This window comes from Carcharodon carcharias, chromosome 1, assembly GCF_017639515.1.
Source record: "Carcharodon carcharias isolate sCarCar2 chromosome 1, sCarCar2.pri, whole genome shotgun sequence".
NCBI lineage: Eukaryota > Metazoa > Chordata > Chondrichthyes > Lamniformes > Lamnidae > Carcharodon > Carcharodon carcharias.
This window is the reverse complement of record NC_054467.1, coordinates 79134728-79159845: the sequence shown is the minus strand read 5'-3', so window position 1 is coordinate 79159845 and position 25118 is coordinate 79134728. Positions and strand designations below refer to the sequence as shown.

General features: G+C 40.3%; 1 protein-coding gene across 8 annotated transcripts in view; it reads left to right on the top strand.

The window, feature by feature from the left end:
- Positions 1–25118, top strand: part of LOC121281782 (testican-3-like) — a 697102-nt gene that overhangs the window by 170503 nt on the left and 501481 nt on the right. For 6 of the 8 annotated variants that reach the window (XM_041194805.1, XM_041194776.1, XM_041194788.1 and 3 more), the window contains exons 3-4: positions 24147–24155; positions 24275–24320. In XM_041194805.1, the coding sequence (XP_041050739.1) occupies positions 24147–24155; positions 24275–24320 (55 nt within the window). The remainder of the gene's footprint in view (positions 1–24146; positions 24156–24274; positions 24321–25118) is intronic. The other 2 variants (XM_041194812.1, XM_041194784.1) reach the window with 1 other exon arrangement.

The window sequence follows — 25118 nt, the reverse complement described above, 5'->3', positions numbered from 1 at the left end:
GTGGTCTTCGCATTTTTCATGGAACCTCATCCATGGGCAGGTTTCATGAAGGGTTTATAAATTTAATAAATTTTTTCATTAATGTTCCTTGACATGTGCCAGCTTATGTGACACTATCACATGAGGGGACATGTCTTAAAATATTTTTTCTTTAATTACATTTTTAAATAAACAGGATGCGCGTGAAAGAGCGCAGGCCCCGACTTGGAATATCCCCCATCTGTACAGGGATGCTCACCGCTTCCGGGCACCCATCATGCTGGGTGACCCTTAATTGGCCCACCCACGTAAAATGGCAGCGTGGACCCACCCAATCGGGGGTGCCGATCGGGTTTGCGCCCACCTCCACACAACACCCCCCTACCCCCGGACGTGGAGAAAATTCTGCCCAGATTTTAATCGCCTACCATTTCCTGGGTAACTATTCAGGTAAGTGTCTCTCACAGTTGGAGACTTTTGTGGTGGATCTCGGGGACCAGGGGAATTGCTCTTTGGAATTTCAAACCTCCCACATAATTCCTACGGAGGTCCGCATGTCAAGACTTCCACGGGGTCCCGATGCGCATCTTGGATCTTATGCCTGTCCTCTGACGATCTGGTGACCGGAAGATCTGGAAGAAGGACAAAGGAATAGTTGCAACATACCATCATCAGTAGTATATGCAACAGGCCTACATCTTCCACTTTGTTTGGATGAAACAAAAGAGGAGAGTGTATAGTGCACGTCAGGTGAATTCTTCAAGTAAGAGCCAGGTCAAATGCTATAGGTTGAGAGTGCAGGTGAAGAGGAAAATTCGACTCAAAAAAGAGAGAGTATGAGGAGAGAATGGCAGTCAACATGTAAGGGAATCCAAAGATCTTCTACCAATATGTAAATAGTACGTGAGTGGTAAGAGGTGGTGTGGGCCCTATTAGGGACAAAGAAGCTTACAGTGCAAGATTAGGCTAGAATACATAATGGGTAGAATTTTATGGCCCCGTTTCGGCAGGGACGGGGCCGTAAAATGTGGCAAGACATTCTAAATCTCCTTGGCTTCGGCGGGAGCGTAAAATCCCACTGCCATAAAATTTCTCCCAATGAGTACTTTGTATCAGTATTTACTAAGGAATAGAAATCTGATAAAATACCGTTCTTAAGCAGAGAGAGTGGGGTTAATGGATAGTGTGAAAATTGAAAGGGAGGGAGCACTGGAAAGGCTGATTTTGATTAGTGTAAATAAATCACCTGGTCCAGATAGCTTGCATCCCAGGGTGGTAAAGGGAGGTGGGGGGGGGGGGGGGGGGGGGCGATTGGGTGTGGTGGGGGGGGAGGTTGTTGGTGGCGTGTGTGGAGATAATGGAAGGGCTTTCCCTAATTCTTCAATTTTCCCTAACAATACAGGAGGAACTAGAGAATTGGTTAGTGGCAAATGTGACATCCTTATTCAAGAAAGGGTGCAATGACAATTGTAGTAATTACAAGCCCATTGGTTTCATATCAGTGGTGGGTAAGGTTTTGAAACTCGTAATCAGGGAAAAAAATCACAGGCACTTAGGAAAGTTTGAGTTAATTAAGGAAATCCAGCATGAATTTGTAAAAACAAAAAACTGCGGATGCTGGAAATCCAAAACAAAAACAGAATTACCTGGAAAAACTCAGCAGGTCTGGCAGCATCGGCGGAGAAGAAAAGAGTTGACGTTTCGAGTCCTCATGACCCTTCAACATATTGAAGGGTCAGGAGGACTCGAAACGTCAACTCTTTTCTTCTCCGCCGATGCTGCCAGACCTGCTGAGTTTTTCCAGGTAATTATGAATTTGTAAAAGGCAGATCATGCTTGACAAATCTAATTGAATTTTTTGCTGAAGTAATAAAGAAGGTTGATGAAGGCAATGAGGTGGATGTTGGCTATATGGATTTTAAGAACGTGTTTGACGTGGTACTGCACAAAAGGCTGGTTAACAAAATCGATGCTTATGGAATAAGAGAATAAATGTCCAATTGTATTAAAAATTGGTTTAAGAACAGGAAGCAGAGAGTGGTAGATGGTTGTTTTTTGAACTGTCAGGGCATGTAAAATCCAGTAGGCAGCCTGTTCTCCAGCTATCCACCTGTCTCTGCCCCCACTGCAATTTTACCAGGGCCGGGGGGTGAAGTCAGGTGGGCTGGCCACAAATGAGACAACCTAAACCCTTAAGTGGACAATTAATGCCCACCTCATCCCATCATCACTGGGATTAAACCAGCAGGCAGGAGAGGCCCAGGCCAAATGGCCAGCCAGTGGGAAAAGGATGTGCTTCTATAACTGACCCTTGGGCCCATTTGTAAAGAGCCAGCACAGACACGATTGGCCATATGGCCTATTTTCTCAGATGTAAGCTTCATTGGAAAATAAGCAAATATTAATTTATTTTTGATAACTTTGTTAATAGTGCTGCAATATATATATATATGAAATAAAAACAAAATGCTGGAAATACTTAGCAGGTCTGGCAATACCTATGGATGAACAAAAAAGTTAACATTTTAGGTCTGTTGCCCTTAGACCAAAATTTTCATATGATTTAAGTGTCAGCCTTTTATTAGGTTTAGGTTTTAGATGATTTATAATGAAATACATTGGTCTGTACAACATTAATATAGCTGACAAAATCATTCAATCATTACAAAACCACTTGATTTTTACTTACCAGCAACTCCTCTTGTATTCAATAAATCAATTGTTTACTCACAAGTAAATAATACATTGAAGTGTGAATTATCTGATCAATAATTGAACGAAGGATAGCTGCATTGATGATATCCCATGGCAATTATCATGTATGCTTTGCATACGGATCAATGGAAAAATACAATTTGTTTATATGAGAAACCAAACATTAACTTGTACCCAATACTAATCTATAACATGCATCTGATCATAGTTAAGGGCTCACACAGGAGTTAGGATCGAATTGCATTATTCACAGAATCAATATGATGTCCCTTCAGAGCAGTACAAATGGTTTCTGTAGAGATGAAGTGTTTTTTTATATGTAGATCTGCAATTATCATGGTCCTGTTTCTATTATATGATCATTATTATATCATTATCATTATAGGGTGTTTTAGAATTGTGTATAAAATAAAATTATGATTATGTTATCAAAGTCCTGTTTCTATTATATAAGGATCATTATTATTACATTAATTATTATTACATTACTATCATTATAGGATGTTTTAGACTTGTGTGTAAATAAAATTATAATAATAACCATACCATCTTTTTTTGAAGTACATGCTTTTATCTGTTTATTTCCTTGGAGCTGCCTTTCCTCCACTCCAGCGTAAGTTCAAGAGGAAATCCTTATTGTTATGATCCCAGTTATGTTACTACTGAACAAGTCAGATCCCAGGTTGGAACCCAGCTTGATAGATCCTAACTTTTATTTTTTGTTTATAAACAGGGAGGGTGGCTACTGAACAGACTCAAGAGTTTGATGAACATTTGACAAAAGAATAACATTTATTAAACAAGAAAATATGAATTATATTACAATACTCCTTCACCCACAGCTATACCTTTACAGATATATATATATATATAGATTGTAAGGGTAACACAAGCTACAAAAGCTAACTATACTCTAATTTTCACAGTAGGTATAGAGTCTATGTAAATCAGTAGGTGACCTGTGGGCAGATACACCACACTCTGAAGCCAAGTGACAGATGCCACCTCCCCACCCCAAGACAGATGCTATGGATCCCTCATCAACACCCCGCAGACGCTTGTCACACCGTTAGTCAACTGGTCTCACTGAACTCTGTCTTTCATATGAAGGCTTCCCATCTCTACTCTCGAAGAACTCCTTTTGGAATCTTCTCCCAAACAATGTTTTCTCTTGGACTCCTTCCACAAGGATCCACTCCAGGGTGTTGATTTCTCCTTACAATATTCCTCTGCCCTGGTTCGCCACGTACATTCAAGCTTTCCCTTCCTAGCACACTCTCTCAGATACTCAGCCATGCCAACAGATACTACTGCTTCATAGTAAGCAGTCACCAACTTTTGGCTGTCTCCTTGCACCCCCTGACTTCTCACAAGCCTTTGCCTTGATTCTGCTCCCTGCAACTTTCTCTCTTTAATTCAGAGTCTTTTCCTCAGCTCCTTACTTTCAATTTCATTGAACAGGACCGGTTCAGGTTGTTGGTCTTTTCCCTTGACTTCACTGTCTTCCTGGGATTTTCTTCTGTCCCTCTCCCTGGTTTCTGGGACTTTATGCTTTTCTTCTGGGAAATCGGCTCTCTGCAGCTTCCATTCTTCTGTCTAGCTTCTTCTGTGCCTCTCTGTATAATGGTGTTTTCCTTCTGAGTCATCTGACCCCCTTTTCACACTGTTTCACTATTGGGGTCTTCTTTCCCTTTTGTGCAGGCTCAGGGCTCCCTTTTAGTGTAAAAATAAGGAAAAAGAACAAATTGTGTATGTGCACAGGGCTGGTTCCTGGCCTGAAGACAAGCATATGCCCCAACTGCACATATGTGGTCATTCCCCGGCTGGCACATCCACAGAAAGCAAAGATCGCAAAAAGGAACAATCCACACGTGTGACCTTTGCAGGGCTGGTGCATGCGTGAAGTCTGCTGAGGCCCACTGGGACTTGTAGTTCCCAGTCTCCAAGACTCGATCTCTGATCGTAAATGTAAATTTTTCTTCTTCTGGTGTCCTTAACATCATCTCCATGAAGGATAGAAAGCTTCACAATAGTGAAGGTTTCTTTACAACGGCCTTGCATCCGCCACACGCAAACTTAATATCATAAACATTTAACAAATAACTTATTATATACTATGCAAGTAAATTTTAATAGTCCCGCAAAGTAGCCCCCAAATTTGTTATGACCTTTGCTGATATCAATTGCTGCGCAAACCACATCCCAGATGGAAACTTGGCTTCCAGGTCTTCCTCTTTTAGAAACAGAGAAAGGGGCATACTGATCTCAGCAGTAAGAGATCCAGTAACACTTTTGGGATTTACAAAAATAAAAGTAGTATTTTATTAACAAGAAGAAAAGAAATCTTAAGCATACAAGATTACAGATACATAGTTAAACTTAGTCTTACAAAAAGACATCCCCCCAAAAAGACACTCTACCTGGTTAGATCCACAAGTACACATGTTCCAGGCAAAACTCTATTATGGATGTTTAACTATTTTAAAAATCCAGCATTATTACCCAAGGCAAACTGCTGCAACTTCAATAAAGACGTACTACATGACCTGTAACTTTCTTCCACTCTGCTGTGAAAGTCCAAACTTCAGAATAAATGGGCTATTTGTAGCCCGAGACATTTCTGGCTTGACTGGATGGTTGATTCAAATTGCATCCTCTCTTGGCCACAGCTCCAACTATTGTTCCAGCTGCTACATCTCACACCTCCAGCTCTACAGCCCAAAAGCTCAAACAGCTACAGCTATCCTAAGCTCTTCACGGTAACTCAAAAATACCAGTTTTCTCCTTTCATCTCGGATGTTTTCAAACTCGTTGAAACTCAAATCCTTCCAAATATAAGATCTTTCATGTTACCACCTTTTCTTTGCTTTCAGGTCAATAAAATATAATATCCTCCCTTCTATTTACCTATGGAACTCCTGCAAGGTGCAAACATGTTTCTTGGTACCCCTGACTCCCCTTCGATATTCAAACAAACTCTCCACTTATCTAAAAATGCGAATGTTAGATCTGATCTATTCACTTGTACCTCAAACCTAACACCTCTATCCTTTTCATGTTTTAACCCCCCAAGACAACCTGTCTCTGATTAATTTCTGCCCAGCTTAATTAAATCATACACACATACAGCCTTTTTATTGAATAACACAATATTCCCCAAAAATATAAAAAAATCAATTTCTCCACTATACATCAAAAGAAACCATTTGATTATTCTAGACAAAGTGTAGTGAGCATCCTGCATCCTCACTAGTGCAAAATATAAATTAATTTTTAAATATATTTTCCCCTTTCGCGAATAAAGGGTTAAATTGCCTTTTTGTCAAATGTAATAACTACTCATCAAAATGTTTTCCAAAAAATAATGTTCCTGTGAATGGTTTCATGAAACACATTTTGTTATTGAAACAAGACAAAATCGACCAATAAGGCAGCTATCATTGTTACTTTCACACTTCATAACAAGCTAAATTACCACCTCAGTCATATAACTGATGAAAGTTTAAAATTCCATCTGTGGAGTGCACAGTATTTGTGTGTAATAGCTGCGCAAAAATGTTGATTTACTTAGAAGATTCTGTCTCGATGACCCAATCCCCAGCAAAATGATGCTTGGAACACAGCATTATTTGTGAACTCATGTTAGAGGAGTCAGATCATATTCAAAGAAGCAGAGAAAGATAGCTATGAGCCTGCAATATTTTCATCATGTTATCTCACTAATGAGTTATTAATGTGTTATTGAGCTAATAAAACATGAATGTTTCCTGTATTATAGTGACTACACTTCAAAAGTACTTCATTTCTGTAAAGCAGTTTTGGGCATCCTGGAACCATGAAAGATGCTGCTGTAACTACAATTCTTTTTTAAAAATATATTTATTGATGGCTCTGCATCAAAATACATAGCACTGACTATACAAATGTATAGGGCTGACTTTCAATATATGACATATTCTTGGTACCGCAGACAGTATAGGAAGTATCTTTTGTATATATCAATTGTAATGTATAATTCCCAATTGGCATTGAAATTCATCAGAATGGTTCAAAATTTTTCTACACTGAATATAACTTATCGATGTGCAAAGCATTGCACTGTATTTTGAATTCATAAAATGTCATGAGAAGTAAGTATACATTTAAAATATACTTTGTAGTTTATTGCCAAACTTATTGATTAGCTTGATCTGATATACAGCAATATGCGAGTCATGCCAATTTACTAAGAAGGCTGTGAATTTGTAGCCTTAGTCACTAATTTAATTGTTCTTCAAATTTTAATTATTTCTTTTCAAATCTGAAGCGAGAATAATTGCATCTTTTATCAAGCACCAAATCATCTATTTTGATTACTGTTTTGCTTTGTGTTTCAGCTAATGACCATCTGGCTTGCTGTGCTAAAGATTTCTTCAATATGGCAAGATAATGCCTATTTAAACTGAGGAAAATGCATATCCTCCAAAACAAGTCAGGCATAGTTGTGTCATGTGTACCATACTACTCAAATATTAAATTACATGTATTGCTATTTTTTGTGGATTTCCCTTGTATTAAAAGATGAACAGAAATACAAATGTAGAAATCCTGATGATGCTGTTATATCATTGGAAATGTAGCAGGGTAGAGCTTAGGCTCACTGCTTTCTATCTGCCTTGTTTGCATCTGCCGTTTTCCCATCCCAAAATTTAATATTAGTAGTGCGTTTCCGACTAAGTCATGGCATAAGAGTTCTCTCAAATGCATCCATATTATCTATTGCATTGTAGTGATCCAAAACAGTTCTATATTTAGATTTATTAAACAATAAGTGAGAGCTGTGCTTATATTTCTGATATAGGGTTTATATAATTGCAATGAATTCTGGATTCACTTTTTGCTTGTAACCTCTTCCCCTACACAATGCTCTATAGATTCCTCAGATTGGTTCTTTAACAAACATTTGACAGCCGTTAACAAGTAATTTGCTTTACCTTCACTTTCTAATTTAAGTTAGCAATTTTTTTAACATGGCAGTAAGACGCACAGTAGTGGTAAGAATAGAAGGGTTCATTCTTGTTTCTTCTTTGTCCATTTGAAAATGAAAAAAAGGAAACTTTTATAATAAACAGACAATCTGCTCCACCAATTTAATGCTCAAGTGGTGAAGGTGAAAATTCCCCCCTTTGTTTCCTGTCATACATCCACCTTTCTATTCATGCTGCTACATTTTCTCTTACAATCCCAGCTGATGTTACTACTGGACATGTCAGATCCCAACATTTATTTTTTTTTTAAACATGGAGGTAAGTTATTGCACACACTCACAGGAGTCTGCTGATGAACTTTTAACAAAAAGAATAAAACATTTATTAAATAAGAAAAATGAACTATATTACACCAGATCTTCAACCATGCCAAGCAGAACACCACAACACCAAAAGGGTACATTTGTCTTTATGACCTGCAGCACAGAGTCACCAACCTTTGGCTGCCCTCTCAGATCTTCAGGGCTTCTCTCGAGCCCACTTTGCTTCAAATCTGCTCCTCACAGCTCTCTCTCTTTAACTCGGAGCCTGTGGCTCTGCCCGTTTTTCTCAACTTTACCTGGGACCTTCTTCTGTGACCTGTTTCTGCCCCAATCAGTGGCTTGCAATCTTCTTCTTTGTCTGAGACCTTCTCCCTTTCCCCGTTCCTGCTCCCTGGGGCATCTTCTGTGCAATGCCACTCTCTTCAGGTCACCTGATCTGCAGTTTGGTGCTGTTTCATTTTTCTTCTTTTCCTTCTGTGCTTGGACACAGGGCCGGTTCTCTGCCTAAAGAACATAAAAATGAATGAAGTGCGTATGTCTGGCCCTTTCCCAGCCAGCGGAAGTCCCGAGGCCCGTCGAGAACTGTAGTTCCTGAGCTCCGAAGTCCCGATCTAAATTCAAGGTATCAGAGCTCATTACACCTTTCCCCTCAGAAGAAAGAAAGCTTCACTAAGGTGAATGTTTCTTTACAATGCCTTTACACTTTCTTTACAAGAACTTAACATCATAAACTTCAAACAAATAGCTTATTACATTCTATACATTACAAGTGCTGTATTTTAAAATTAAAAAGGTTTAACTAAAATACAAATCAATGCACATTGAAAGTATGATTAGCAGAACTTAAACCTCAAAAATCATCATAACTCAACACTTGCGTTTTTCCTACAACTTTTCTTTAAACTTTGAATAGAACACCAACAATTGTATGATTCTTGGCTATAATCTTTTCAAGGTCTACCAAAGGTAGTGAAAGTACATTAAAGTTTTCTCTAGCACCATAGTGACCAGCCTGTATCTCTGTTTTGTACAATGATTTCAACTTTGCTGATGTGACTGCAAGTCAATACTCTGGTTGACTTCCCTCTTCAAATAGGGATGTATGTTGGTCATATTATGTGTTATGAGTGTCTTTTACCTAGGTTTCTCAACTTTAGTATGGAAGAGCATGAGATTTTTGTGATTCCTTCCCTCTGCTTCCTCTAAATGTGCAACAGGTGCCTTGTCAGTCTGATTGACAACCAACCTCAAAACTATCTTCCTCACAAATTTCCATCCCTAAAGGAGATTAGTGAATCAGGTGGTTTCCTTTTACCATTGACAATGGTTTCATGGTCATCCTCAGACTTCTAATTCAAATTCCACCACCTGCGAAGTTAGGATTCAAACTCATACCCACAGAGCATTATCCTGGGCCTCTGGAATACCAATCCAGTGATAACACCACTATGTCACCACCTCCTGTGTTTCTTTATCCCCATTTCCTCTTTACCAGTCATGTTCTAATTTATCCACGAGATGTTCCACAGTCTTCTGCACACATTCATTTTCTTCCTGTTGACATTTCAAAACTAGAACTTGTATTTCCGCTTCCCTTGCAATTTTATCCATATATTTGTTTACTCTCCTCAGCAACTACTCTGGTGATTTTGGTTGTTTTTGTTTCAGAGTCATTTGTGGAACCCTTAAACAAGGTTAACTTTGCATAGTCATTCAGTTCATTTCAGAATTTTTCTTCCACGGTCATTGACTGCTCCTTAAACTCTTTCAATTCGCTCATTAGACCCTCAACTGTTTCTTAAAATTTTCCCTATCTACTCTTAAATTTTGGATCTGTTCTTCCATACCATTCTTTTGGTTCTTCAAATCGTAATGGAGTTCAAGAATCTCATTGCTTTTTTCATGACGAAGTTCAAACAGTTCATCATCTTGGTTTTTAATTCTGCATTCAACCAACAGTTCTGATTCACTATCAATTCCTTTTCCTGTTCAAGACATTTTTTCTTGATACTTAATAATGACTTCTTATGCTTAAAGTTCATCAAGTTTTAACTGGAGATCTACCTTTGTTGACATTGCTTCTACAAGTTTATCATTTAGACATTTCAAATCCTCAGTCAAATGTTCAACTTCCTGTGACTGATGCTCAGTTGTTCTCATCAATTCTTGTTTTTCATTAGCAAACTTATCTTTCCTGTGTGAAAGTTGCTTCTCTACACTGTTCAGGTTTTCCTTCAATTGCTCGTTATCTGCAATAAGCTTCTTGTTTTTGGCCACAATAATGTTTTGAAGTTTGGTAAGATCAACATGATCAAATGACTGCTGCAATAGAGGCTTCACAATGTGACTGTCTCCGCTAGTCAAATCATTACCCAGAATAAAATTTACCATTTCAATAGGCGAATGAGGAACAATTGCCACCGTAACAATTCTGTTTACAAAGTCGCTTTGTAAATTGACTTTACACAAAGAAACAGGTTTATAAATTCCATGAATATCTCATATTAATACATTTCCCTCCATCAAACTATCTAGAACACAAATTGCATCGTCGGCCACCATCAATGACTGATCTGCCTAAATATCTCTCAAAATTTTAATTTGTTTACTTTTTTTATTGGAGGACTTGGTTATATTGGTTTTAAAACTCATTTCATTTTCTGGTATAGCCTTTTCTAAGGATTCCTTAAGTGTTCCGACTACTGCTACTGGTTTGCCGTTCAGCTTCCAACAATGAGCTTTGAGATACCCTGTCTTTTGGCAATAAGAGCATTCTGATTTATTTTCACCCCCTTTAATCTTTACAGTAGCATTTTTCTTGGCTAAAACATCTGCCTTCTCCAAAAAGCTAGGCTCTTTCTTGTTCCTCCAGTTTCTGTCTTGATTCTCATATGACCATTTTCTCACATGTAATTATCTGTGTGAGATATCATAGGTATCAGTCAAAACTGCCACTTCTCAAATCTTTGTTACTTGATGCTCATCTAAATAAGTGTTAATGGTTACTGGAACGCTATTTCAGAATTTTTCCATAATCATGATTTCCCTCAAATTCCCTTCTCAACATTTTTCTCTAACTTCAGTGATCAAATCCATTGATCCCACAGCATTTCTTTTCCCCTAGCAAATTCTACAAATGTCTGATTAGGCTTCTTGTGCCCTAAACTTTAATTGGTAAGCCTCAGGGACAAGCTCATAAATGTTGAGTATTGCACTTTTAACCAATTAACAGTCTGTAGGTTGCTATTTGGACAGACTAGCGCACACATCCATAGCTGTACCTATCAGGACACTCTGTAACATTAAGGTCCATACATCTTTTGGCCACTTCAACTTCACAGCTATCTTTCCAAATGAGGTGAAATATCTTTCAACTTCATCCTCTGTAAATTTAGGAAGATTTTTTAGCTTAATCAAACTCCTCAGAATCAGAATCATCCTCTAAACCACTATCTCTTCTTTCTCCTTTTATATTAAGCTTTTCTCTAAGTCCTGTTGTCAAATTTCTTCCTTTTTTTGAAACTCAGGCTCATGCTTTTGCATTTCCATTTCTTTTTCTTTATCTTCTCTTTTGCCAGTTCAAGCTTTTTTCATTTCCATTTCTTTTGTTCTTTTTTCCCCCAATCCAAGTTTCTACTTTCTCTGTCTTTTTCAATTTAAAGTTGTTTAATCTGCAACTGAATTTTTGCCAACTCTAGTTGTGAGACTCTAATTTCTCAGTTTAATTCTAAATGCTGGGCATTTACTTTAATCTTATCACTGTTGTGAGATCCTGCATTTTTTTCTACCTTCAATTTATCTGCCAACTCTCTTAGTGTAGCCTTAATCAAGGATTTTCAATACTGTTCCATCTTCTACTCCCAGAGAAGTCTTAGGAACAAGCTAAGTCAAAGCTATTTTTGAGTTCCAACCTGTATAAAATACTTCGCAGCAAACTCTGCTCCTATGCTCAGTACCTCCATGTACTTGTTTCTGTAAGGATTCACAGATCCCTACCAAATTCAAGCATTTTTGGATCCTGGATGAGCCCCACTCTGCTACAATCCCAGCTGATGTTACTACTGGACAAGTCAGATCCCAGATTGAAACCTGGTTTGATTTGATCCTACCTTTTTTTTCAAAGCTGTGAAGATAAGTTGCTGAACAAATTCACAGGAGTCTGGTGCTGAACTTTTAACAAAAAGAATAAAACATTTATTAAACAAGGAAAATGAACTATATTACACCAAACAAAAAGGTTGGAAAGATCTCAATAGAAACACAAGAAAATGATTCAAATATTCATGATACCTTCACCCCAACTATAACTTTACAGATACATACATATTCAGTAAGATAAAACAATTTACCATACCTGTTTTATACTCCAATATTCAGGATAAGTGTGCAATACATGTGAACCACTGGTGAACTGTGGTCAGACACACCACGCTCCGAAAGTAAATGACAGATGTGACCAAAGCAGGTTCTATGGAGTTCTCAACAACCCATTGAAATGTTTGTCACACGGTGAGCCAACTGGTCTCACTGAAACTGTCTTTCTCACCAGGACTTCCAATCTTCACATTTGAAGAACTCACCTTGGAATTTTCTACACACATCCCTCCCACTCTGATGACTTCACCAAGGATCCACCACCAGGGTTTCAATCACGCCTTCTGAGATTCCTTTCCCCTGGATCTCTGCATATACTCAAGCTTCACCTTCCTAGCACATTTTAAGATCTTCAGCCGTGCCAAGCAGAACACCACAGCTCCAAAAGATTACCTTTGTCCTTACGGCCTGCAGCACGGAGTCACCAACCTTTGGTTGCCCCCTCGGATCTTCAGGGCTTTTCTTGAGTCCATTTCACTTCAAGTCTACTCTTCCAACTCTCTTTAATTTTTCTCAACTTCATTTAACGGGATCTGTTTCTGATCTCTGTCCTTGTCCTTTACCTGGGATCTTCTCCTAGGACCTGTTTTTGCCCCACTCCATGGTTTAGGATATTCTTTGGCTGGGACCTTCTCCCCATGCTCTGCTCCCTGGAACTCCTTCTCTGGAATGGTGCTCCTCTTTAGGTCACCTGACTTCCAGTTTTACCTGCTTCACTTTTCTTCTTTTGCACATGTGCGCAGTGCCGGTTCCTGGCTTGAAGACATCAAAATGGATGAAGTGCGCATGGGCAGCCCTTTCCCAGCCAGCACATGTGCAGAAATCCTGAGGCTCGGTGGGAACTGTAGTTCCCGAACTTCTGGTCTAAGTTCAAGATAAGTTTTGGAGTTTGTTACAGAAGCAATTAGATTAGTTAACAGGTGGATTAGTATTTTATTAGTAGGACTATTCTGAACTGATGAAATAAATAGCCTTTCTCATCTATAATTATTTAGTGATCTTTTGAGATTGTATTTCATAAGATGGTATGATTCAACATGTACAAAATGCTTTCTGTAGGATTTATATACCTTTGCTGGCCCAGCTTTAGAATAAGCATGTGTTTTTTTATCTTTACCTCTAATGAGATTTCAAATAATGAGCTGGCTCCTTTTATAACAATAATTTATTTACCATGAAGTCGGGATTTAAATTGATTCAGGAACTTGTAGAGCAATTATCGTTTGTTTGGATACTGGGTCAGCTTATAGCTCGGGAGGGTAAAGCACTTTCTAACATGATCAATTCCTATTTAATCTGGGTGAGTGAAATAAGTTTCCAGTTATGAACCAATATCCATTTGAAGCATTTGTATATTTTTAATATCCAACTAGTGGGTAGCTAGGTTTTCATAGCATCTTTACAACATGAGTGATATTTAGTAATGCATTTAACATGTAACACCTAACATTAATGATCAGTTAAATAAGATTATTGGTTGAGCAATGAAAAAAATGAACCTTTGTTTTGTGAGACGACCTGATTCTTTCTTTTCTCGCCATCTGGACTTCAGTGTAAAACAGCGCTAGACAAGAGTGGTGAGGGTTATTTCCCAATGTCTATTTGGAACAATAAATCTAATTTTGTTAATCAAGAATTAGAAAGGCTGAAAAGCAAATCTTGAAGTGGAAAGTTTAAATGAAACTTTAAATAGCTTAAGAACACAAGTGTATGAGTTTGGAGTGAGAGAGTCATTTGCTGCACTGAAACAATCTGCATTCACTTTTGGGACCTATTTTGATCCTAAAGTATCAAAAAAGAGAAGATAAAAAATCTCCTTTCTTTAGGGGTTGTAAAATATATTTCAGCAGTCACAGTCACGCTCCTGGTGGTTCAAGTTCAAATTCTGCGGCCAAAAATTGCTCAAGCTCAATATCAGGCATCACTCTCACTTAGAAATGCAAGTAAGATGGGTGGTGTTAGAGCACATAAAAAAACTATTATTGATGTAAGGAGCACTCCTTTAATGTCGAGAATAAATCAAATTGCAGCAAGGTGTGCTCCTTTAATGTTGAGAATAAGCTTTCTTTTTATTCATTCACAGGATGTGGGCTTAGCTGACTGGGCCAGCATTTATTTCCCATCCCTAGTTGCCCTTGAGAAGGTGGTGGTTAGCTGCCTTCTTGAACCGCTGCAGTCCCTGTGGTGTAGGTACACCCTCAGTGCTGTTAGGGAGGGAGTTCATGGACTTTAACCCAGCGAGAGTGAAGGAATGGCAATCTATTTCCAAGTCAGGATGGTGTGTGACCTTGGGGGGAGCTTTCAGGTGGTACTGTCCCATCTACCTGCTGCCCTTGTCTTTCTAGATGGCAGAGGTTTTGGGTTTGGAAGGTGCTGCCTGAGGAGCCTTTTTGAGTTTCCGCAGTGCATCTTGTAGATGTGCACACTGCTGCCACTGTGCATCATTGGTGGAGGGAGTGAACATTTGTGGATGTGGTGCCAATCAAGTGGGCTTCTTTGTCCTGCATAGCGTCAAGCTTCTTGAATGTTGTGCGAGTTGCACTCATCCAGGCAAGTGGAGAGTGTTCCATCACACTCCTAACTTGTGCTTTGTAGATTATGTACAGGCTTTGTGGAGTGAGGAGGTGAGTTACTCATCACAGGAGTCCTAGCCTCTGACCTGCTCTTGTATCCACAGTATTTATATGGCTAGTCCACTTCAGTTTCTGGTCAATGGTAACCCCCAGAATGTTGATAGTGAGGGATTCAGTGATGGTAATGCCATTGGACATCAAGGGGCGATGGTTAATTCTCTCTTGTTGGAGATGCTCATTGCCTGGCACTTGTGTGGCATGAATGTTACTTGCCACTTGTCAGCCCAAGCCTGGATATTGTCCAGGCCTTGCCGTATTTGCACATGGACTGCTTCAATATCTGAGGAGTCACGAATGGTGCTGATTGTTGTACAATCATCAGCGAGCATCCCCACTTCTGACCTTATGATGAAAGGAAGGTCATTGATGAAGCAGCTAAAGCTGGTTGGGCCCCAGGACACTAACCTGAGGAACTCCTGCAGCTGAGATGATTGGTCTCCAAAACCACAACCATTTTCCTTTGTGCTAGGTATGACTCCAGCCAGTGGAGAGTTCTCCCCCTGATTCCCATTGACTCCAGTTTTGCTAGGGCTCCTTGATGCCACACTCAGTGAAATGCTGCCTTGGTGTGAAGGGCAGTCACTCTCACATCACCTTAGGAGTTCAGCTCTTTTGTCCATACCCAGAGATGGTGATGGTGGTGTCCGGGATATTACCTGTCAGATATGATTCCATGAGGATGACTATGTCAGGCAGTTGCTTGACTAGTCAGTGAGACAGATGTTGGAAAGGAAGACTTTTCAGGGTCAACAGGGCTGAGTTTGCAATTTCCAGTGCCTAGGTCGAGGCTGGGTGGTCCGTCTGGTGTCATTCCTTTTTTGAGGCATTTAATAGTCACAGACCAGGTAAGGACAGTGGATTGCCTTCTCTAAAGGACATTAGTGAACCAGATGGATTTTTTATAATGATTGGCAATGGTTTCATGGTCAGCATTAGACTTTTAAGTCCAGATTTTTATTGGATTCAAATTCCACCATGTGCCAAGCATTACCCTGGGTCTCTGGATTACTAGTCCAGCAACTTTACCACTATGCCATCACCTCTCCTCAACTTCCCTCACAGTCAAATTTGTACAATAGTTCAGAACATAACATAAAAAAAAAGGTGCAGGAGGAGGCCATTTGGCCCCTTGAGTCTACTCTGTCATTCAGTAACATCATGGCTGACCTGAATGTCACCTTAAGTCCACTTTCCTGCCTGCCCCGCATAACTTTTGACTCCCCTGTACATCAAAGATCTTAGCCTTGAATATATTCAATGACCCAGCCCCCACTGAGCTCTGGGACTGTGAATTTCAATGATTAACTACCCACTGAGAGCAGAAATTCCTCTTCATTTCTGCTTTAAATGGGAGACTCCTTATTTTGAAGCTGTGCCTTTAGTTCTAGATGCCCTCACAATGGGGAACGTCCTCTCAGCATCTGCCCTGTCAAGCACTCTCAGAATTATATGGGAAAAATTTGCCCCCCGTTGGTGGGAAAGTGCGAGAGCCGGTGTGCCTCTGATCGGCGCCCCGTTTTACGTGGGTGGACCAATTAAGGCCCACCTAGCGTGACGTCCGCCAGGAAGCGCTGTGTGCTCCCTGTGCAGGCAAGGAGTATTTCTTCAGCCGAGAGTGCACTCCTTCGCGCATGTGCGCGAAAGAACACACAGATCTCCCTGAGGCTAGGCGCTGCCTCAGGGAGATCAGCTCCGATTTAAAAGTTTTAATAAATATGTTTAAAAATTTTCCCTGCCATGTCTCCTTATGTGACACTGTCACATGAGTTGGGACATGCCCATAAATTTTTTTGAAACCTTTCTTAAAAATTTAAATAGCCTCATGAAACTTCATCCTGTCCGTGGATGAGCTTTTATTTTTCCAAAGCCCATCAGTGCTCCCGACCTTCTCGCCAACCTGAAGGTTGGACGAGCAGGTCCATTAATGACCTTAATTAGTTTTTCAATGGCCTAATAGGCCGTTGACAAGTTGGCGGGCGTGCAGCTGACTCGGCTGCGCCCCTGCCAACCTGAAAATAGAAATAACAGGGAGATGTCGGGAGTCCCACCCATAGTCGTCTCGGGTCATTTTATGCATCAGCAAGTGGGCCCCACCACTGCTCGCCGACCGGAAGATCTTGCCCATGTTTCAAAAAGGACCTCTTTCATTCCTCTAAACTCCATTGAATACAGGCCCAGCCTGCTCAATTTATCCTCATAAGACAACCCCTTCACCTCAGGAATCAACCTAGTGAACCTTCTCTGAACTGCCTCCAGTGCACAAGCATATTATTCGTTAAGTGAGGAGACCAAAACAAATGCAGTACTCCGGATGTGGCCTCACCGATGCATTCTACAGTTTTAACAAGACTGCCCTACTTTTGTACTCCATCCTCCACCACCTTGGAATAAAAGCCAACCATCCATTGGCCTTTCGAATTACTGATGTTGAGTGTTGGTTACAGTTGGATAGGTCTGAAGAAGTCTTCGTAGTCATATGTAGGTTAACTGTAAATCATTATTGGCTCTTAGAACTATTTACAAATATACATTAAAGGATCCAAGCTAGGAGCTGTCTCCATGCTCGCTGGTACACACGGCTCTGACCAACACTCAACTGACCCTGGGTGCGGGTCATCTGCTGTCTTACATCACTGCTTGGATGGTACTGAGCTCATTCCCACATTAACTCTGTATGTGCCAGACCCTTATACTATACATCCTCGCAAGTCTTTATTCCAATGTATTTCAACTGATTATAATTTACCTTATGTCTTACATTGTTATTAGTATCATGAATTTACATTGTCGTTCCTACATTATCACTACCCCATCTCTCCCCTTTAATTCCTTGAATTCAAAGTTTCAGGTGGTCTGGAGGGTTATAACCCTTCCATATCTCGCTCATGTTACTGTTGGAGGAGTGGTAGGCCCTGTTGCTGCTGGTTCTTTCTGTAGCTTTGGAGGCTGTTCTAGCATCTGGATACGTTCCTCAATATATATCTATTGCACAGTCTAGGGATGAGGTGGAGACTCTTACTGTTTCTCCTGACTGTGCCCCCTGTGATGCTGACCAGATAGGAGTGTGATTGGTCCTTGTCCTTTCTAATGATGGTACTTTCTCTGTTAAGGTCATTAATCCAGACCTTGTCACCTTTCTGTAATTGTGGCAAGTGCCTAGTGCAGCACTTTCTGTTGTAGGTGGCAGCTTGTTTCTGCCTATACGATGCTCTCTTGCTTGGATGTCCTGCTAATCCTTGGTTACCAACCCTGGTATGAGATTTTTCGGCAGGATTGGAACTTGTGTGTGGAATTTCCTGCTCATCAGGAGTTCCGATGGGGACAGGCCACATTTTAAAGGGGTGGACCAGTAGGTCGGCAGTACTGTGGGGATATCCTCGTTTTTTTTTTAGGAGGGTTTTTACTTCTTTCAGCCTCCCTATTTGATGGTGGGTATCTTGTGGAGCTTGAATGGTGATGGAAACCAGATGTGATGGCAAAGTACTCATTTGAAAATTGTGGGCCATTATCGGACACAATCTCATCTGGGATGCTGTGGCTCATGAACATCTCTTTTAGTGCCTTTGTTACTGTCTCTGTGGTAGCCGTAAATAATTGCTTTATCTCAACCTATCAAGAGAAATAGTCCACAACTATAAGGAATAATTTGCTGTTGAAGATGGACAGGTCAATGCACAGACCCTCCCATGGCATGATAGGAAATTGTGTGAGCATGAGTGGCTCACTTTGGTCCTGCCTGTGCAATGCACACACCTGGCACTTGGTCATGCCCAGGTGTCCTTGGTGTATTTTTTGAAGGATCTTTAGCCGCAGACTGGGATGATCAGCCGCTCATCGTAGACCAGGAGGCCATCTATAATTGTGAAGTGTTTTTATTGTTTGGATCAGGTTTTCATGGTTCCTCCATTTGGTTTCGGCTAGGAACATCCTTGTTGGCAGTATCTGCGGATGCGGGCACACTCCTCATCGCACATGTTTTCCTGGCGGATCTGTTGGAGTTTATGTGTGGTTGCTGGCAGCTGTCTCCTTGTCAATTGGGAGCATGCTTCCAATTGTTCAATGATATTGACATCTTGTTTTGTTGGAAGGCCCATTGTGGCTCTTGAAAACGTCCATGCTGCTGTCTGGTTTTTACCTTGGACATATGCTGTGTCATAGGTGAACCTTATGAGACACAGGTGAAATCTCTGGATTCTGGAGACACCTTTGCCAGGTCTTTTTCTTCCAATAGGAAGACGGGCTTGTGGTCTATTCGATTGTAAGTTTGAAGCCAATGATATAGTCTGAAAACTTCTCACACACCCACTTGAGTGAGGGCACCCTTTTCTATGATGGCATACCTTGTCTCTGTGTCCCAGAGCTCTCTGGATGCATACTACACAGGTCAGCGACTTCCATACAGTTGTTCCTGAAACAGGACCACTCCCAGGTCTGTGAATGAAGTATCTGCTGCTATGGTGATGAACAAAGCTGGGTTGTAGTGGGCCAGGATGTCTGTGGAGAGCAGCATCACCTTGATGTGAGAGAAAGCTTGCTCTTGATGTGAGCCCCAGCACCATACTTGGTCTTTCTTAAGTAGATGCCTCAAGGTTTCTGTGATCTGTGCCAAATTTGGTAAAAGGTTTGCCAGCTGGTTCAGCATCCACAAGAACTGCAGAAGGTTTGGAATTGAGGATAGGGTTGAGAACTCGCTGATAGCCTTGGTTTTTTGTGGGTCTGCCATGATGCCTTTATTGGCGATGATGTGGCCCGGGAATCAAATTCATTTTTTGGAAAATTCACATTTGTCATTCAGCGTCAGCCCTGCTTCCTGCAGATACTCTAAGGCTGCTGTGAGTCTCTTGTCATGTTCCTCCAATGTTGCACCCTGAACCAATACATCGTTCATGTGTCAATTGACCCCCTGAAGACCATGCAAAATGGCTGGTACCATACATTGGGATATTTCTAGTGCTGATGTGATTCCAAATGGCAGGCGATTGAAGCAGTAACTGCTGATGGGGATAGTAAATGTGGTTAACATGGACTGTTCATCAAGAGGAAGTTGCCAAAAGCTGCTGTTTGCGTCCAGTTCTGAAAATACCATGTTCTTCAAAAATTTGGGCAGGCTTTCCTCCACTGAGGACATGGGATGTACTTCGCTGGCTATGGCTTTATTGATCTGTGTCAGATCGATACAGATATGGATGGAACATTTGGGTTTTGGGACTAGGACAATCCTGGACCACCATTCAATTGTTTGTATGACTGGGGAGATGACTGCCATGTTTGTCATCGTTTCTAGCTTCTGCTGCACTTGTTTCATGAGTGGGTGTGGGATCTTACATGGTGTGAATACGCACACAGGTTTAACATCCTCTCTTTGTGACCCTTTAGATGTTTTTCAGTCATCCCAGTCCTGTGAAGTTTCAGGAGCTCATATTTGTACTTGGAGCCAAGCTTTTGCTGGCTGACATCATCAATCCTCCATAATAGGTTAAGTTCAATGCAGGCTTTGCGGCTTAGGAATGATCAGTCCTAGTTGTGGATCACAAAGAGAGTCTCATGGATTGTTTTATTCTTGTATCTCAGTGTCACCTGCAAGGTGCCTTTCACTGGGAGCTTTAAGCCTCCTGCCCCATATTGGGGTATCGTGGGCGGCATCAACTTCTGGGTCACCAGCCATGGCTCTTTGTTCGATAGGACTATTACACTGGCTTGTGTGTCTAATTTATAGTTTGTTCATAGCCCATTGACTGAGATGTCTACATTTCAAAATGAGAAATCAAGATCTTTGACCTCACCCAAGAAGCGTAGTTGTGTGTCTTCTGGGCTTGTAGTCTTGACCTTGTGGATAACCTTTAGGCCTTCTGTGAACTTTAGAGTTTTTTCACCTTGCACAGTTTGCTGTGGTATCCAATCCTCTTGCAGTGAAATTGCAGGAAATTGACCTTGCCTGTGGGGGTGCTTCGCTCCACAATGTTGGCATGATCGCTCTGCTGGCTGGTTCAGGTATTGCTTTCCCTGGCTTGGAGTGTCCCAGTGTCTTTGTTGCTTAACCAGCTGGACTGTGGATGTACCTCTGCACCACGATTTATTCTCTCACCTTAAAATGGTCCTGTGCTGTTCATGGAGTTCTGACTTTCTAAGTATCTCAATTGCCTTTTTCAGGGTTAGATCTCCCTTTGCTTGCAGAATGCCAGAGTGTGCATCATCTACTCCTACCACTATTTTGTCCCTGATGAGTTCCAATTTTAAATCTTTCTATTCGCAACCTACTGTCATCCTGCACAGACCATTGATGTGTGAATCAACAGGTTCTCTTGGCTGTTAGACTCTCTTATTGAATTTAGCTCTTTTGAGTATTTTATTGCTTTTTAGATTAAAATAAATATCACATGATTTTAGAACCTCTTCTAATTTTGAGGCTAATTTATTAATTCCCTGTATTGCAGTAATTTTGTCTGCATTCAGGCCTACCAAATAAATCAGCGTGTTCACCTGTTCTTCTGACTTTTTATTTAGACCTGAAATGATACTTTATCCTAAGAATATTTTCCTCCTTACTTTCCAATTTTGTGATTGACTTGTTGGATTAGTTCGAATTGATTTGGAAATATGGGTTCTGATCCATGTTCAAAAATTTTAAAGTATGTGTTTTGCTTTAAGAGCTGTCTGAATTTCAAGATGGCATTGCTGTTTATTTGGAGACAAAGGGATTTTCTGCACTTGCCAGTTTTGACGGGCTCTGCAACAATGGCGATGATGTTCAGCTTGAAAAATCTTCTTTAAACAAGGGCTGCCTGGATCTGCTCCTTGCAGATTTCTCTTGTTCAGCGTTTTACTTTTTTGACTTGCGAATCGGTTGAATTCTAGCTTCTGCTTGTCTTTTACTGAGTTGAACAGTCATGATGTTCCTAAAATATTTAATTAGCTCTTCCTTATTTTTACGTTTCTGATGAGCTTGGACATGTTCAGGTTCCAACTCGGGGATAGGGTTTCTCTCAAATTGCACTCCTGATTCTGAATTACTTTAAAGATTTCTTAGGACTTGCTGCAGCCTGGAATTTTAAAAGATTTAGCTCACCCTTGCAAGGTCTGCCAACTCTGCACTCTGAAGCTTGGCTTCCAAAGGAGATTCAACAGAGTCTTCTGTTGCAATAAGGAATTTCATATTTCTGCCTTCAGCTTCCAAGCTTTTCTTCTGAGCTTTTTCCTGGTGATCTTTCCTTTGCACCTCTGCTTCTGGAGCTTCTTTTCAGGCCAGAATGCATTTTTGAATTGTCCCTCAGTTTTCCAGCATTTCTGTTTGTCTCTGCATTTTAGCCATTTTTTTTCCCATGAGCTGCCACTATGTTGTAGAGTGTTGGTTACAGTTCAGTAGGTCCGAAGAAGTCTTTGTAGTCATACCTAGGTTAACTACTTAGAACTATTCACAAATGTACAGTAAAGGGCCCAAGCTAGGAACTGTCTCCATGCTTGTTGGTACACACAGCTCTGTCCAACAGTCAACTGACCCTGGATGCGATCATATGCTCTCTTACTTCATTGTTTGGGTGGTACTCTATTCAGTCCCACATTAACCCTATATGTGCCAGATCCTTACACTATAAATACTTTCTGTATTTGCATGCTAACGTTTTGAGCTTCATTTACAAAGACACCCAGACCTCTCTCTACCACAGCATTCTGCAGTCTCTCAGCAGTTAAATAATATTCTCCTTTTCTATTCTTCCCACCAAAGTGGACAGCTTCAAATTTTCCCACATTATACTCCATCTGCCAAATTTTGGCTACCCACTTAGCCCTATAGCCCTTTGCAGACTCTGTGTCCGCCTCACAACTTGCTTTGCTACCTATCTTTGTGTTGTCAGCAAATTTTGCTACAATTCAGTCAGTGCTGTCATCCAATCGTTAGTATAGATTGTAAATCGTTGAGGCCCCAGCATTGGTTTCAGCAGCACCCTACGAGTTACAAATTGTCAACCTGAAAATGACCCATTTTTTCCAGAGACTCCTTTTCCTGTTAGTTAGCCACTCCTCTATCCGTGCTACTATGTTCCCCCAATACCATGAACTTTTATGTTGTGTTGTAACCTTTTATGAGTCATCTTATCGAATGCCTTTTAGAAGTCCAAATACACCACAAATGTTTGTCACATCCTCAAAGAATTCTAATAAATTTGCCAAACATGATTTCACTTTCATAAAACCGTGTTGACTCTGCTATTATGATTTTCTAAATGTTCTCTCATACTTCCTTAATAATGGATTCCAGCATTTCCCAGCGACAGATGTTGAGCTAACTGACCTCTATTTTCCTGCTTCCTGTCTCCCTCCTTTCTTGAATAGAAGTGTTACATTTGTGGTTTTCTAATCCACTGGGAACTTTCCAGAATCTAGGGAATTTTGGAAGAGCCTAGAATGCAGGAGGAGTTAGCTGCTTCATATCCAATCTTGGGAATGCTTGATACATGGAGGGGATTCGAGAAGTGAAAAAGTCAGAGCTTTGTTTAGAATTTAAACCTCCATTCAATATAATTTCACAGGTAAGTTCATACATGATAGGGATGAACTCAAACAAAAAAAATCCAAGATCAAAATACTGGGGGAAATATGGAAACAATTATCTTACAGTGATATCCAATAATTTTTCTGTAGGGATTGGCTATGGAGTTGGAGAATAAACTTGTCTGACTTTTTCAATGTTTTCCAGCAATACGGCTTATTACAGTGAAAGGTTTATGATTCTTGTTGGAAGCATTTCAAATAGGTTTAAATTAGAAAATGATAATATTTCAATACAAAAGCAAAATACTACAGCTGCTGGAAATCTGAAGTTAAAAACTGAAAATGCTAGAAATACTCAGCAGGTCTGGTAGCATCTGTGGAGAGCGAAATAAAGTTAATTTTTCAGATTGATTAACTTAAACAGTTTTGATGAAAAATCATCAACCTGAAATGATTAACTCCCTTTCTCTCTCCATGTATGCTGCCTGACCTGTTGAATATTTCCCACATTTTCAGTAGATGATATCTCAGTGCTATGCCTGGAAAATTATTTTGCTATTTCACCTTAGAATGTAACTCAAGAGTTTCATTTATATTTTAACCAAATTGATTTTCCAATTTGTTATTTAACTTGTTTTTTTTGTCTCTAATGCTTGCCCTTACAGGAGGTTGAGGTTTGTATTTATTTTTCAATCTGCATGTGTTACAATAACTTATTCATTGGAAGGATAAAACATTGCTAATCCATAACAGACAAAATATATTTCTTATATTCTTTTTTGTACTTTTTCAGGATGATTATTTCAGGAGCTGGAACACTGGCAGACACTTGGACCAAGGTACCATATTACAAATCTCTTCAAGATCATGATTAATACCATTTATTAAATTTGAGTTGTCAATCTTAAAAAAACACCATTTTGCAATGTTCATATCATTTAAAAAAAAGTTTAACAAGTAATAAAAAAAAAACTACTCAGTAGCTGAAACATACAACAACATATACAATTCATTTATAACTGTATTTTCAAAATCTCAAATGTCTAGACTTTGGCCTTCCATTCACCACAATATTCCTGCAACTACTGATGCTCAACTACACCCTAACCTTCAGTGTCTGAGATCCATTACAACCATTACTCTCTCTCACCCGGCCATTCTCCCAGTATGGCTCTCATCTCAGCCCCCATAAGCCTAAAGATTGCAGACTTGAACTGTTATAGCAGACAACTGGTTTAGCTATTCATCACATCTGGCTGGATGACATGAGCATTATTAGGTCCAATCTTTGGAATCCGAAGATAGACTTCTTCTTGATTGTAAACTGTGTTCTAAAACTCCTCTCCCTGTCTCTTCCACCCTCACCTCCAACAATAAGTGCGAGGAGCTCGGGGACTTAATTTCCACTCAGATTGAGACCATCCAACCACTCCCTCCTTTCTGGTCACTTACCAGGCCAAACTTACTCTAAGGTTGCCCTTGCAATAGCCCTAGCCCTGAACTTGCACCTTTCACTAGTTTCTCTCTTATTTCTTCTTGTGCCATCCCTGAGCTCATCCTGTTCATGAGACCAATATCATTCTCCTTCAAACCTTTTCAAACTAAACTTCTCACCACCCAACTTCCCTTCCTGAACT